We start from the raw sequence: 14,506 nt of genomic DNA on the forward strand, positions 1-14,506 counted from the left end.
ATACGAGTCTGATTGCTGTCGGATTCTGGTGATAGTCTTGCTTCCACTGAACACAGTCAAGCATTTTTGAGTATACGCTTTGTCCACTGTATAAAGTGTCTAACCTACAGTTATAGGCGATTGTTACCTAGTTATTAGTTAGTCAGTAATTAATAAATTAATAAATAATTAAAAATTATTGAAAAAAAAATGAGTTGTCTAGCACATCATCAAACTAAATCCAAATGAGTCAAATACCTAGAAGGAGCATGGATTCGAACCCTGGTAACAACTCTCTGTTTCGTTACACTGAACTACAAGATACTGTCGGCCTTAGGATCGAAACTCTGCAAGCAATCGAGAAACTGAATAATATACGGTGCTTATGAATGAAGACTAAGTTAATTTGAATTCTCTTATTTCACCTCTTTTTTAACGTTATTTAGAACGAAAGTCGTGCACAAATCTATATAACATTCAAAACAAGTGATTTTGAAGCTCAATTAAAGAGTCGCAATCATTGAAACTTCGTATTATTCGTTGAGTAAACATTAGCATTTTTATGCCTTCAGAAATTGAAATCTAGGCTATGTAACTGGAAAAAGCACACCGGCTGAGCTTGTATTCCAAGGGCGCCTCAAAGAAAACACAGGCCGTTTCATCTCCGAGCCTCAACCTCTTGAAGAAGCTTACAGAACGAAAAACAAATGATAACAGAGATGGTAAGCAGTTCACGGAGCAATGAGGTAGATTAGTTTAAGACGAAATGCAGGGCATTCTAGTACCAGAAAAAAATAAATAGCGATAGTGAAAATGGTGTCCAATGCCTCAATCTTCTTTAGAAGCGTCGAAAAGCACCACATTTATGCGGTCCACTTAGTTATACTTCCCTTACCAAACGAATAAACATCACGATTTCGATCCTTGATGTCTCATCTTCCTTGATGAAACAGGATACTTCTTGCGTGACCTTTTTCGGGGACCGATCTATGACACTGAATCCTCTTGCTACTAATGGGATGATTTCTAAGATTTCTAAGAAATAGGTCAAGACTGAAGAATTATGGTGCCAAGGATTTATTAGGCCAAGAACTAATTTTGGTTACACTTTACAACACCTCATTTACCAACGGTTTATTCTCATACATTTAGTTTTCAATCACTATCCCCCATCGGTATCGATGACATCTTGCCAACGTCCTGGCACTCTGTGGATTCCCTCCTCGTAGAAGTCCGAGAACTTGCGACAGTGTGGCGCCCTTTCAGTTGATGGGCCAGAGATTGGAACAAGTGGTAGTTGAACGGTGCAAAATGCAGATTGTGTGGCGGATAGAGAAGTGTGGTCCAGGTAAGACTGCGCAGGCTTTGCTTTGACATTCAACTTTGCGAGATGTAGGGGCTCGTTGTCATGTAATAAGAAGACTCTCTTCTGTACCCCTTTAAGTTTTGCAGCCATTAGGTCCAGGTCGTCGCAGAGCTTCTAAACGTTAGTGAAACAAGGTGGCGGAAGCTCTTAATAAATGATTCCCTGGATATTCCATCAGCAACAGAATATCTTCAGATCTTCTTGGACTCCGCTCGATTTCTTCGACGTTTTAGATGAGATAGAGGAACAGCACCACCAGAAGCATTAACCAAAAGGAAGGGTTAATGACAGAATATGGAGTACTTAGAATAGATTAATAATCTATAGTACTGGACTGACAGGTCAATTGAATGAATTCCTAGAGCAAAATCTCTGAAGTGTGACAGAAATTAGTTGCTAGCCTAATATTTTTTAATTCGAATATTCTTAGTCTTCTTCACCACACCCTCAGGATTCTTTTTTGCTCCACGAATCCCTCACTTCTCTACCTGCTAACTATGATGGCAAATTGTTCGTCATGCTAATAAGCCCGTCGAGGTTCACATAGTTCAAACATATGGTTGTTTCATTCGTTTGAACACGAATGGTTTATCACAGAGAGAGAGAAAGGGAGAGAGAAGGCGGAAGATTCTTCAGACGTTTTGGTCTTATTCTGTCGGGACCGGGTTCCGTACGATTTCTTACCGACATGATAGAGAGAGAGGAAGGGAGACTGAAGAAGATAGGAAATGAGGGAGAAAGAGAGATTTTTCCCTTATCCACACGGTCTCCATCCCTACCTTTTTAGAATAATTGCTCCCGCAGAAACATCCAAACTCGACAAGAATTCGTTTCGCCTAAGCAATGCTTTCTGTTATGAAAAATATGTTAACGAGAATGTGGTTTAACTATGATGATTCACTCCTCTGCTATAAATCTTCAAATTTCGCATTGTGTGCTCGAGAATTATGACGGAGTTTGCCGAACGTTTTTTCCAACTTTCATCGTAAGTTTCTTCTTAGGACTCCAAATTTGGCATCCCATGCTAAGAGAGCAGGGAGGGGCAAGAGAAAAAAAAATACTCACGGATGTGTAAAAAAAGAAAGCGCATGGAATCTTGAGACGTTAGTGTAACCGTTCAAAGTACACATGCAATAGAAAAACAGGAGAAAGTGATTTCCGGAATAATCCACATGATTTCAAATGACGAGATTGCCTCCTGTGTACCTACTAAACGTGCGATTTCCTACAACTGTACTATTAACTTCGTAGTCATCTAGAAACTTGTAAGTGTAGGACCGCGAAACTGTCTAAATCAATTTTTAATTCCCCAGTGATTTTACGGATAAAATACTAGGGTGGTGCTGGAGGGATTTCAAACTGAAGTCCGTGCTGTTCCATACAAAACTCTCACCGATTGCGCTACATCCGTCCATTCAAAGATCGGAGTGATAGCCTAAAGATGTCACCTAGTGGCCTAGTGGTGTTCTATTGAACAAAACCCTTTATTTAATTCCTTCTACTCAACGGTGAGGTTGCGGAGTAACGGCAGAAGCAGAACTGCTCTAGTTTACGTGCGAGAGTTTACGCTTCACGTAAGTGACCGTAATAATCAAATATGATCCTTTCTCTGAGGTTTCTAATGCTCCAGAGAGTTAGACTATCGAATCGTCAATTTATTGTGGTCATTTCATAAAACAGAAAACGACAGAGATCTAAAGGTATCACCCCATGAATCTGAGGTGGTAGGGATTTCAGGTGGAATATTCTTATACGGGATCGTAGATTATGGAGAGAGGGGTGATTCCGTCCATTTCTTCATAATTCCCGTAAAAAACGGTCCGGAAGATGCGGCGCATGCACAGGGCTGGCGCGCTCCACTCGAACTCGTTGTAGAAAATACCGCACCGGAACGCTCGAAGCCGTATCTTCCGTGTCGTTTTTTACGGGAATTAGGAAGAAGTGGACGGAATCACCCCTCTCCTTAATCTACGATCCCGTGTACGAATACTACACTTGAAATCCGTACCACCTCAGATTCGTGGGGTGGTGCCTTTAAAAGAATCTGCAAGGATGAAACAACAAAGCATGGAAGAGTGTGTAGAGGAAAAAAAATAAAAACAAAATAAACATAAAAATCACCATTAGCATCAGTTCATAAGTTGCTTACCCAAACTAAAACCTAGCTGCATGCGTTGAACCTATAGATATCAGTTCTTTGCGTCGTACTTTATACAGGCTAACTTTTGTCTTTTATCGTACGAAATTTCCGAGTTTTGTATTTCTCTAGAGGATTTTTTTCTGCCATGAACTTCTGAATGGAATAATACTATTTTCTATAATTTAACGTGAGAAGAAAGGTAGAAGAGTAGAACTACCTCAACTGTAATTTTTTCATTATTTTCATTATTTCACTTTCATGGCCATTCAATATTTTGAATTTTGAATTTTGATAATCCCAACAATTCTAAAAAGAGAACAAAGTTCACCTAAGACCGTTGCTTTTCGTACTTCCCGGAAATTCTTTGATTTCCTGCGCTAGTATAATTCCGAGAATTGCAATTACAATTCTAAGCACGGAGAGATCAAATTAGGGGTGCCGGCACGTTTATTAAATCATACTGTATAATGAGATTGCAAACAAATAGTGTGATTATAATTTTGTATTCAATTTTTAAATAAAAATTAAATCAAGAGGATAAAGAAGGATAAAGAGTGCAGAAGTTCAAACACTTCGGAGATCCACAAACGCGTTCGACATCAATTAAAAATCGTTCGAGGTTAAGGATACGGTATCTAGCCTATGTAGTGACTTGCGAAGGATTGCTGATGTATCAAGTCACTGTTTCTATCCTCTCAGACAAGTCTGGCACCACCTCATCGGCCGGTTTTGTTGGCTGATCCCTCCACCGTGCAGCCGCATTCGAACCTCTTACCGATTGCTTTACATCTACATAGCCCTAAATTTAAAAAAAAACTAACATTACTGAGTTTTCAAACATTTCAGCACTCATATAACAAGCCATTAATTCTGGGATTATTTCCAAGACAATTTTATAATTATTTTTTGATGATCAGCAAATTTTTATTTGAAAAAAAAAACTTCACTTCATTTTAGAAAATTATATCAATCTTGTGTTGACGTAAGAATTTCACCTGCATTTCTTTAGTTGAGGAGAAAAGACAAAATTATCTCTTATCCTTGCGTGAGAGAAACCTCCTTTTACAGAAATGAATTAATTCTCTGAAGTATTATAAAAAAACAGTCTTTTTGTGGATCATTTGATGTCGTCTAACTAATTTTAGAAAATACGTAGTTAACTTCAATTATCGGTGTGGAACGATTTCCGTAAAGAGCCAATGGAATCTATGATTCCAAGCACAAATATAAGGCTAAGTAGTTTGCGTAAAATTGAGCGTTTAATCAAGTGAGCAAGCTCAAAAACTTATCTTTGAATATATCACATCCAGAAGTCGTCTATGTGACTTGTCATCCGATTTTAAATGTAGAAGGTATTAAGTATTAGTAGCAGCAAAGATAAGTATTAAATATTATTTACTATTTGCTAGGTATTCAGCAAAGAAAGCAATTTTTTGAAGTAATTCAGAAATTCGTGCGAATGTTTCTTTGATCTTTACCAGAAAAATTTTAAAATTAAAAAATTAAAATTAAAATTGAAAGTAAAAAATTGAAGTTTTCTAAAAAAAACAAATAGCGTAGTCATGCATAGCCATCTTTGTACTAGTACAAATAACTTCTATTGTTATTTTTTTTAACTCTTAATTTTGAGATTTTCTGGATGTGAGAAGGAGAGCGAAATGAAATAAAAAATTTAAATAGAAAATTTTCTTTCTTTTCTTAGGATTAACTAGCACTATCTATGACATCCTCTCGCTCCTGGCCAGTAAATGTAGCGGAGTTGAGAACTTTAGCGCATTAGAGGTAGATGATATAACTATGCAGACACCAAAAAAAAGAGTGTAATGATAAAAAAATAAAAATATGAGAATGAGTAGCATGGAGAAAGATAGAGGAAGAAGAGAAGCAAAGACTTGGATTAATTATCACTGGAATTCGAAACTTCTGATCCATTGAATTCTGGGAATTGTGTTAATGGGTCTTCACTAGAAGATTATTAGAAGAAAAACCTACCGTTCACTGTCAATGAACTCACCCTATGAAAGAGTCACAAAGCCCGAGGGCGGAGCAGCCGAAAGGGGAGGAGCTTGTGTGAGATTTCCAGATAAACACTAATCATTCTTCTACATAAAAAAAAGTAGCGCACAAGCACTCATACATAAAAGTGTAGTGTACGGTTGAGGTACCATTTGTAGCCGTTTCTTTTTTTCAAACTTTTGAAGATTTTTATGGGAAAAATGGTGGCAAAATGTAGCACACTAAATTTGATCCGTATGTCTGTCTCATGGTGCTCCAAAAATTATACTTTATACAAAAAATATCATATCATTTAATTATTTTCATTTAGTACCTATTATTGTTATATTACTCATTATTTATAATATTTTCGTTATTATTTTTTAAGTGAATTATTCATATTGTATGAAAAAAGATTTTTAACCTTAAGAATTGACCAGACACTGTTCCACCACCAATTGTTGTGGTTTGAGAAAAAAATTCAAATTCAAATTTTTTGGAACATAAAAACTCAAAAAAAAAATTAAAGTATCACGATTTTGACGTGGTACGGCACCTACAGCAAAAGCTTAGAATTTGGATAGTAGACAGTGAGATCCATCGTGGTTCCGCTCATCTTCACCTAATTGTTGTGGGAATTGGGCGTGGGAACTGCTTTAGTCCCTACGAAACACGTTAGAACGCGCACTCTTGTACGCGTTCCAGTTCACATAGCGGCCTCTTGATTTGCTTTACCTGAGTAGCCTGGTGAGGAGACCTCATCAATCTTCGACCACACGCACCTGGACCGCATTCTGCGCCTACCCACGTGTAGCGGAGCGTTCTAACGTGTTTCGTAGGGAATAAAGCGGTTCCCACGCTATCCTTTAGGGAAAGATTATGGAGAGATGACCGGAGGTCCGTAATCTACTATCCGATCTACGATTTCGCTGCTCTGTGGTTTCCGGATCACGCCAAATCGTGATAGGCTGCTTTTAATGATACTCCTTCTTTGCTACTACTCCTATCGTTCCCAATGTCTTACACACTTAATTTTTTTTTTGTTTCTCTACACGTTTTTTTTTTGCCTTTTTTGGTATGTTTCTCATGACTCGCTCGTGGCCTAACATTATACAAATCCCAAGAAGAATCGTAGTGGTTTTGTCACCCTGATTAAAGGCACTCTCCATGCGGTGCGTGCGCAAGTCTGGCGCGCTCCAGTCGAACTCGTTGTAGGAAATAGCGCACCGGGACGATCGAAGCCGTATCTTCAGGGCCGTTTTCTACGGCAATTAGGAAGAAATGGACGGAATCACCCCCTCTCCATGGTCTCTCATACCGTATACGAATACTCCACCTGAAATCCGTACCATCTCAAATTCGTGGGGTGATGCCTTTAAACGCGAATTTGGAGAGTGCCGAAAATGTCTCGCTCTGTCCACTTTACACTTTACTTTAATACTCTGTTGTAGCAATTTTATATATAATATATAGTCTTACATAATAATTGATAAAATCATGAAATTAGACAACAAAGTAGCGTAAAAGTAGCAATTATAAGTAGCGAAAAATTCTCTATCAACAAAAAGAGAGCTACTACACAACAATATTACATAACAACATAACTTCGCTAATATTTTATGGTTCTACGTCTATTTTCAGAACGGAGAAAAATGTTCACGACTTAATTTTCTCAAAGCAATATTTATATACGCTAAAGTGTCCATCCATCATAATTGAGACATTGGCGAGGAGTGCACTTACAACTTAGTGGTAAGTACATTCCGCGCCAATGTCTCAACATCGTGAAATGCTTAGTGATAAAAGATCCAAAACGAGGAAAATAGGATTCTTTTGTCAAGATCTGCTTGCTTTTATAAATCCTGAGCACGGAAATTAGGATCTTCTAACTCCTTTTAAAATTCTGCGCGTTTCCAATGTACGTTTTCACGTTTTGCAGCACCATCAGCTTCTCTTTTAGACACAATGTGAAATAGGAACCAAAACGTCGGCGTCAAATAGCTGGGTTTTTTTTTCCTTGACAAATTTTCACTCTTCTCCATTTTCACTCTTATTCTATGCATTTGTTCTTTTGATTTTTCTCAAATTTCAAACATTGACGTAAATTGTGATTTTCTCGGATACTTTTACTGGCATTTTCACGGATCTTTTTACATACGTAGTGCTATTTTTGAAGGAGTCTGGAAAAATATAAATAAAATAGAAAAAATATTATACTCTTAGAGACTGTGTTCAGCGAGATTCTCTCTTGTTAGAGTTTCACATGTGGTGCTGATACATTTCAAAAAGAACCATGGAGAAAAACAAACACACACAAACAACAAACAAACAACGAAAAAAAAACCAAAAAGTTAATGGAAGCAAAAATAAAGAATTAAGCTACATATTATACGTAAAGAGATAGTTCTACAATACTTCTACGATCCCACCATCTGCTTAGCCTTACAACAACCTTTAGTTCCTTTACTGATGAGTTTTTGTGCCCCCTGGAATATTTTCTCGATGTCTGTAGAAATCCAGTGGACAGAAGACATCCAACGAATCAGAGAAATCATTTCATCTGACTAAACCTACATTTTTCGAACTCATTTTCTCCAAAAATTACAGAAATTTGGTCAAATAATAATGATCGTGATCTATTTCATATTAACCGTCTGTTTCCAGAAATCCTTACCTTATCCGTGTTCTCGACACCTGAGAACGATCAGAACTGATGATAATAGGATAGAGAATTATTCATTTTTTTCAGACAGAAACAGAAAAATTCGATGTAAATGAGGGAATCGAATTTTCTTTAGAAATATGACAAATAATTAATTCCCATTTTGACGTGAAGCAGACAATTCAATTAAATGACGGGATTGAAAATTTTTTTAGGTGAAAATTGGATAATGAAAACAGATGATATTCGAAACAATTGAAACGAGACGAGGTTTTTAAATTAATTACTTTTAAACTCTTTATAAATTGATTTATTTGATTTAAATATTTATAAGAACGAACGTCGGCTTCATTGAATATAAAGTTTTTTCTTTCAAAAAAAAATCCGTGAATGTTTTTGTTCGACGTAAATGTGAAAAATGAAAGAAATAAAAAAAAATTAGATAAAATGAGGATCAGTTACGCGGCCATTTCGCTAACGTCTCCATCAGAAATAGAACAAATACCTTTTCAAAAGTGTTTTCACTGGGACGAACACCAATGGTGTTGAAAATTCCAAAATTGGCCACAAAAAAATTATTCATCGACTAGAATTTTACATTTCAAAAAGGGAAGCGATCAACTTAAAAACGAACTATTTCTCAGATAATTACTGTGACCATTTAATGAGTTTTCAAAGGTTACGAGAGCTTGAAATGTCGACGTGTAAATGAAAAAAAGTGCTGAAAAAAGGAATAATAAAAAATGAAAATGCTGAAAAAAGTTCTTAATAAACGAGCAGCCCACGCAGAAAACTACAACGATTACCAACAAGCACCACCCTACCGTTCTTGCCGGGATCTACCGTACCCCGGCCGTTCCTAACGTGCAAGACATTTGAATGTCTAAAGTACTTTTCTAGAAATGATCTCCAACAAAAACCCAATTCAAGTGATGACAGAGTCGGAGACATTGTTTTTTGGTCCATTGCATTCTGGATTTTTGGACTTTTCGATTGGATCATCCGGTTAATGGTGAGCGCGTGATCAGAAAAAAAATATTAATTTCGCGACAATGATTTTTTGAATTAAACAAAGAGCAACAGTTAAAATTGCAGCATTCCCAATTTTCAGTTACCGTATCTAACAGAAATATCTAATACTTGAAATTAATTCTTTTTTCTTCACGTTATGAACGACGTTGGCCAAAGGACCAACGTACCGCAGAGGATAAAGGATAAAGGATAAAGTGTCTGCCGTTAATCAATCCGCTTGGGACCCACACCATCACGTTCACCTCAATTCAGAGTCGTTTGAGGTTCATGAAGGTGTAACTGACCCCATACAATGACTTGCGGGGCTAGCCGATGTGTCAAGCCAGTGTTTTTATCCTCCCAGACAACGCTGGTACCAATTTATCGACCCCGGAGGGATGAACGGCTTGGTGAGCACCGAGGCGGATTCGAACCTTCGATCGATCGTGCAGGAAGCGGGACCTCTTACCGACGGCGCTTCCCCCGCTCATATCCGAGGGGGATATGGGTCAAAAATCAGGAAGAGGAATACAATTTAACGTACATGTGTCTGGATGCACTGCATTATTGGGATAAACGTTTTTCTTGCACCTCGATTCGCTTCTCAGTATCAGCATGACAATGTCTACTTTATTTTTACATCGTTTTAATTATTTTATTATCAATCATTATTCAATTCTCGTTTGTTATTAAATTATTTGCTTATTGTATTATTATTAATCATTGATTTTCATCTGTCGTCTTAATTTATCTTATCATATCTATTAAAGATCTAACTACAGGTACTTTATCTTAATTTAGGTTAAATAGAACACCTTAAGATTTCTTAACATGAACAAATCGCTGGCTACGTGCCGAAGTCCTTGCCAATGCACTTGATTTCTTACTGTAGATTCGTCTAATGCAGACAACAACAACAACAGCGGATCGCTGTCTAGAGATAAAAATTTTTTTGATAGAAACTACTTCGAGAGAAAATATAGAATTGAAAACCTACTCTAGAAACTGCTGTCAATACCTCTCAAAAAAACTCATCTATTTCTTCATAGAGATCATTGGAATTTAAAAATTTGGGAATAAAATGAATTATGGAAATAAATAAGAAAAAACGGGATGTTCCATTAGAAGCAATTTACGATCGCCGTATCGTGACGTTTCTGGCCGCAAAAAAGTGGTAAGTGGTGGTCTCCAGTCATGTTTGGATAATGTAAGATTTCCCACGGTTACGGTAGGTATAAAAAAAAAGAAAAGAAAACGGAAATCATCTTTGAAACGTTCGCAGTTAACAAAACGTGGGTGGTAAATCTTCGTGAATTCATTGCAACTGACAGATGAAGTCGACTGATAAAAAGACTTTTGCAATGATCTAACATAGATTTTGTCAAAATTCGATATTTTCTCAACTGTAAATAATTTGTTTTCATCGTCTTTTCTGATGAAGCGTTATTTATGAGATATTGCACAGAATAGATGACAGATTGATGAGTTCAAACGTCTCATCTTGAACTGAGGTTAAAGGCATCACTCCACGAATCTGGAGTGGTACGGATTTCCGGTGGAGTATTCGTATATGGGGTCGTAGATTGTGGGAAGGAGGGTGATTCCGTTCATATCTTCCTAATTGCCGTAAGAAACGGCCCGGAAGATACAGCTTCGAGCGTTCTGGCGCACTATTTTCCACAACGAGTTCGATTGGAGCGCGCCAGCCCTGTGCGGCGCCGCACCTTCCGGGTCGTTTTTTTTTTACGGCAATTAGGAAGAAATGGACGGAATCACCCCCTTCTCCATAATCTACGGCCTCGTATAAGAATGCTCCACCTGAAATCTGCACCACCTCAGATTCGTGGTAACTCGCTGCCTTTAAGTTGAGGTCATGAGAGAACAGAATAACAAATGAAGAGGATTTTCTCCCATTGCGTAAAAGAAACCATCAGGAATGACATACTTCAAAAAGAAAATAATAGAAAAAAACTCATTCAGCGGGACGTCTCCTGTAATGGGAAATTCAAAAATAGTTTAACTTTTCAAAAAAAAATATGAATATGAATATGAATAAAAAAAATATGAATTTCCTTTTTTTTAATTTTCGAATTGAACTCGAAGCGGTTCATAATGAAGAAGAAACTAAATTCTCAGGATTAAGATCTCTTGGACGCAGAAATGTGTTTTTTCTCTGCTAAATACCCGGAAGACTTTTGAATTCTCTTTTTCTTCTTCTTTTTTTTTCGATAAACAACGGATCCGTATCTACTATTATTACCATTACATATTATCATAAATATTACTTTCATTAGGACACTGCTACTGCAGGAGCTCTTATTATTATCACTATTATTGTTATTAATTATTATTAATCTAATTATTAACATTAATTAGGTATATAAAGCGAATAAAAACTAAAACTTTTCACAAACCTTTCACTTTTATTGTTCACAAGGTAGAAAAACGTATTAAAGACGAAATTATTTGAAAAGTGAAGATTACCGGAACGAAATGCTAGAAAGAAAGAATTTTTCTGGAACCGACATCCAAAAAATTTGTAACTGACACTTTCTATGAATAAAATTCCAAGGGACACGAAAGCATCAAAGCTCTACGCTTTTTTACGATGACGTCACAGCAGAACCATCTAAGCACGGAGTTGTCATGCAGAAGTCTCGTTTCGCGGGCTTATCACGTTGCTCTGATCAGACACGTCCAGAAATACAAATAAATAATAAATAAAATAAATAATTTCATTAAGTGCGCTGTTTATTCCCGAAGAAATACTATACCTTGAAGATTTGAAGAAATACTATATCCTAAAGGTTCTGGGGGCTCAAAGATCGAAAGTGGGTTGTGATTAGAGAAAATACAGTACGAACCTTCAATACATACGAAATACAGTACAACGTAAGAAAAAAAAATGTTAAACTATCTGTTCGGCTATATTCACTAACACATTACTACCGAGGAAAATTTCCGAGCCGATAACAGAAAGAATCAGCAAGAAAAATGCCCCCGAAATCGAAAATAGAAGTATTCTTCACGGAAAAATCTCAAAAATAGAAATATTCTTCATTTCAGCTACTAAAAAAAATTATTCCATGAAAAGGAAAAGAAGCGTCAGGAAGATCTTTGCGAGAAAGAAGGTCCTATTTGAAGTTAATGGAGGGAACTAAAAAAATAAGAAAATTTCTGTGCGAGTTGTCCAAGGTGTCCAACGCCTACAAACATGTTAATTCCCCGTGGGCAAAGATCATTTTCCCACGAAAACAATGACCATTCCATTCGTGACGGGACTAAGCTGATGGCTTAGCCCACGTCAATCAGTTATTTTTGACCGTTGACATTCATCCGTGAGAAGAATGATGCCGATTTTTCCCACTTTGGCATACATAAACGGATATGGTGCTTGTTGGAGGTCGGAAAAAAAATAATCTACGGAAAATAAATAATAATAATTATAATAAATAATAATGATAACAATAAATAATGAAAACAAGACATACTTCATGAAAGTAATTTTAAAAAATTAAAAATAGTCCAAGGATAGGCTTAAGACCTTACTAGAGGGAGAAGAAGAGGTTCGTGAAGTAAGGTGAGCTGATCTCGTCCTGTCCCAGAAGTTACCATGAGTCCCATGTGGATACTTACTCAAATAGGGGTAGAGGAATGTGACATCCAATAGGTGAACCCTTTCTGAATTTTCTTTTTCTTCCCAGCTTCGAATTTGGATGTGATTTTTGCTTGGACAATAGCTGAGCACTGCTCCTTATCGTGACAGGGGCTTGGATTGTCACATCCTATTCTCTTCGCGCGGAGAATTTCGGATACGGTAGCTGGGCAGAACTCTTTTCTATCAAAGTCAAATCCGTGGTCGATCTATATCCCAAGATGCACGACGTCGACAATGAACTTACACTTACGGGGACAGAACAGCTAAAATTTTGGAAGAAAATGAAAAAATTTAAATTCTAGGAAATAGAAGAGGAATAGGATAAATTTCTTTAGAGAATTTATCCTCGTTAATTTAGAGAACACGGGGCCAAGTAATGGGTAGGTCAGTTGATTTCTACGAAAATATCTTCAAATAAATCCTGTCCAAAGCTTGTTTTTTTTTGTAGAGAATCAAAATATAAAGCATCTCACCTCATACGCTCATTTTAATTCAGCTATTAAATAGATAATTTACCCGAATTGTATGCATAGGGGTACTGTAGAACTACGAACAGGCAGACGTATACTGCAGACAGATGAATCCAAGCTGTTCCACATTTAACTCAGCTAACGTTAAAAATTCAAAAAAAAATTAGTGAAAAAATCTTCAACTGTACCGAGGAATCACAATGCTGACCTATTCACTTAAATAGGAGCTAATTGAACTTGGGGTATTTTTTTTTGCGTCGGGTAAATTTACATTTATAATTACATATTATATATATATATATATATATATATATAACTTATATCATTTTTTATCTATCCTAAATTAGAGAACATAAAAAACTTAGCATTCGGTTAGTGGATACGGTATTGAAGGGCACACACACACCTAAGCACTCAGCATATCTGATAGCAAAATGATGTTTGTTGCGGAATTATCTTGTTAATAAGTTTGAAATTCGTACAAAAACTCTTTAAAATAACTAAAATGCAGCAAATTAAGATCTAAAAATAAGTCGATCAAAAAAATGCAAGCAGACAGACTTCTCGGTTCTCGGATTCTTATTATCTGCTCATGTCACATAGTTTTTATTTGAAATAGATTTTTTTTCCTGGAAGGAGAGCTGAAAGGTTTGAGGAGAGCAGAAAAATCTCAATGAAGCCATCGTTATTGAACGAAAAATTCAACCGATGGTCGAATGATTATATACTGTATGAGAAATGTGATTTATGACAAACATCATCCAACGTTTTATGAATCCCAGAAAAACTTAGCGGATGAGGGCAAAGTCCTTACTATCAACAACAAGTGGCGGATAATCACCAGAATGGTTAACTAGTGATTCATGGAATGTGTTGAGTCACGGAGAACACCCGGTTACGTTCATTCCTCATATAATACTTCCGGAAAACTTTGTACCACACATCAGCATCCTTCAAGTGTGGAATGCGTTGCATTCGAGAAATTATTTATTTGACAACAATTTATTTTGTTTCTGACCGGATTACTGCATTTCCCAGTGAAAAATCATCTTTTTAAGAGAAAAAGTCAACAAATAAAAAACAGCTGGGAAAAAGTGGAAAATTTTGGATATTTTTTAGACGCAAGAAATAGGGATGTGATGAGATATAGAAAAATTTGACCTATAGAATTTTTTTTTCGATGATTTTCACAGGTACGGGGAATATGTGAATACATGGACGGAGC

General features: G+C 36.6%; 1 protein-coding gene across 1 annotated transcript; it reads right to left on the reverse strand.

Annotated features, from left to right (window-relative positions):
* Window positions 1-1,141: 1,141 nt before the first annotated feature.
* RB195_008837 (uncharacterized protein) lies at window positions 1,142-1,435 on the reverse strand (the record flags this gene model as incomplete). The annotated part of the gene is made up of 1 exon (XM_064195537.1): window positions 1,142-1,435. The coding sequence occupies one exon, from the start codon at window positions 1,433-1,435 to the stop codon at window positions 1,142-1,144; it is 294 nt and encodes a 97-aa protein (XP_064046682.1).
* Window positions 1,436-14,506: the final 13,071 nt, after the last annotated feature.

This window comes from Necator americanus, chromosome III (genome assembly GCF_031761385.1).
Source record: "Necator americanus strain Aroian chromosome III, whole genome shotgun sequence".
Taxonomy (NCBI): Eukaryota; Metazoa; Nematoda; class Chromadorea; order Rhabditida; family Ancylostomatidae; genus Necator; species Necator americanus.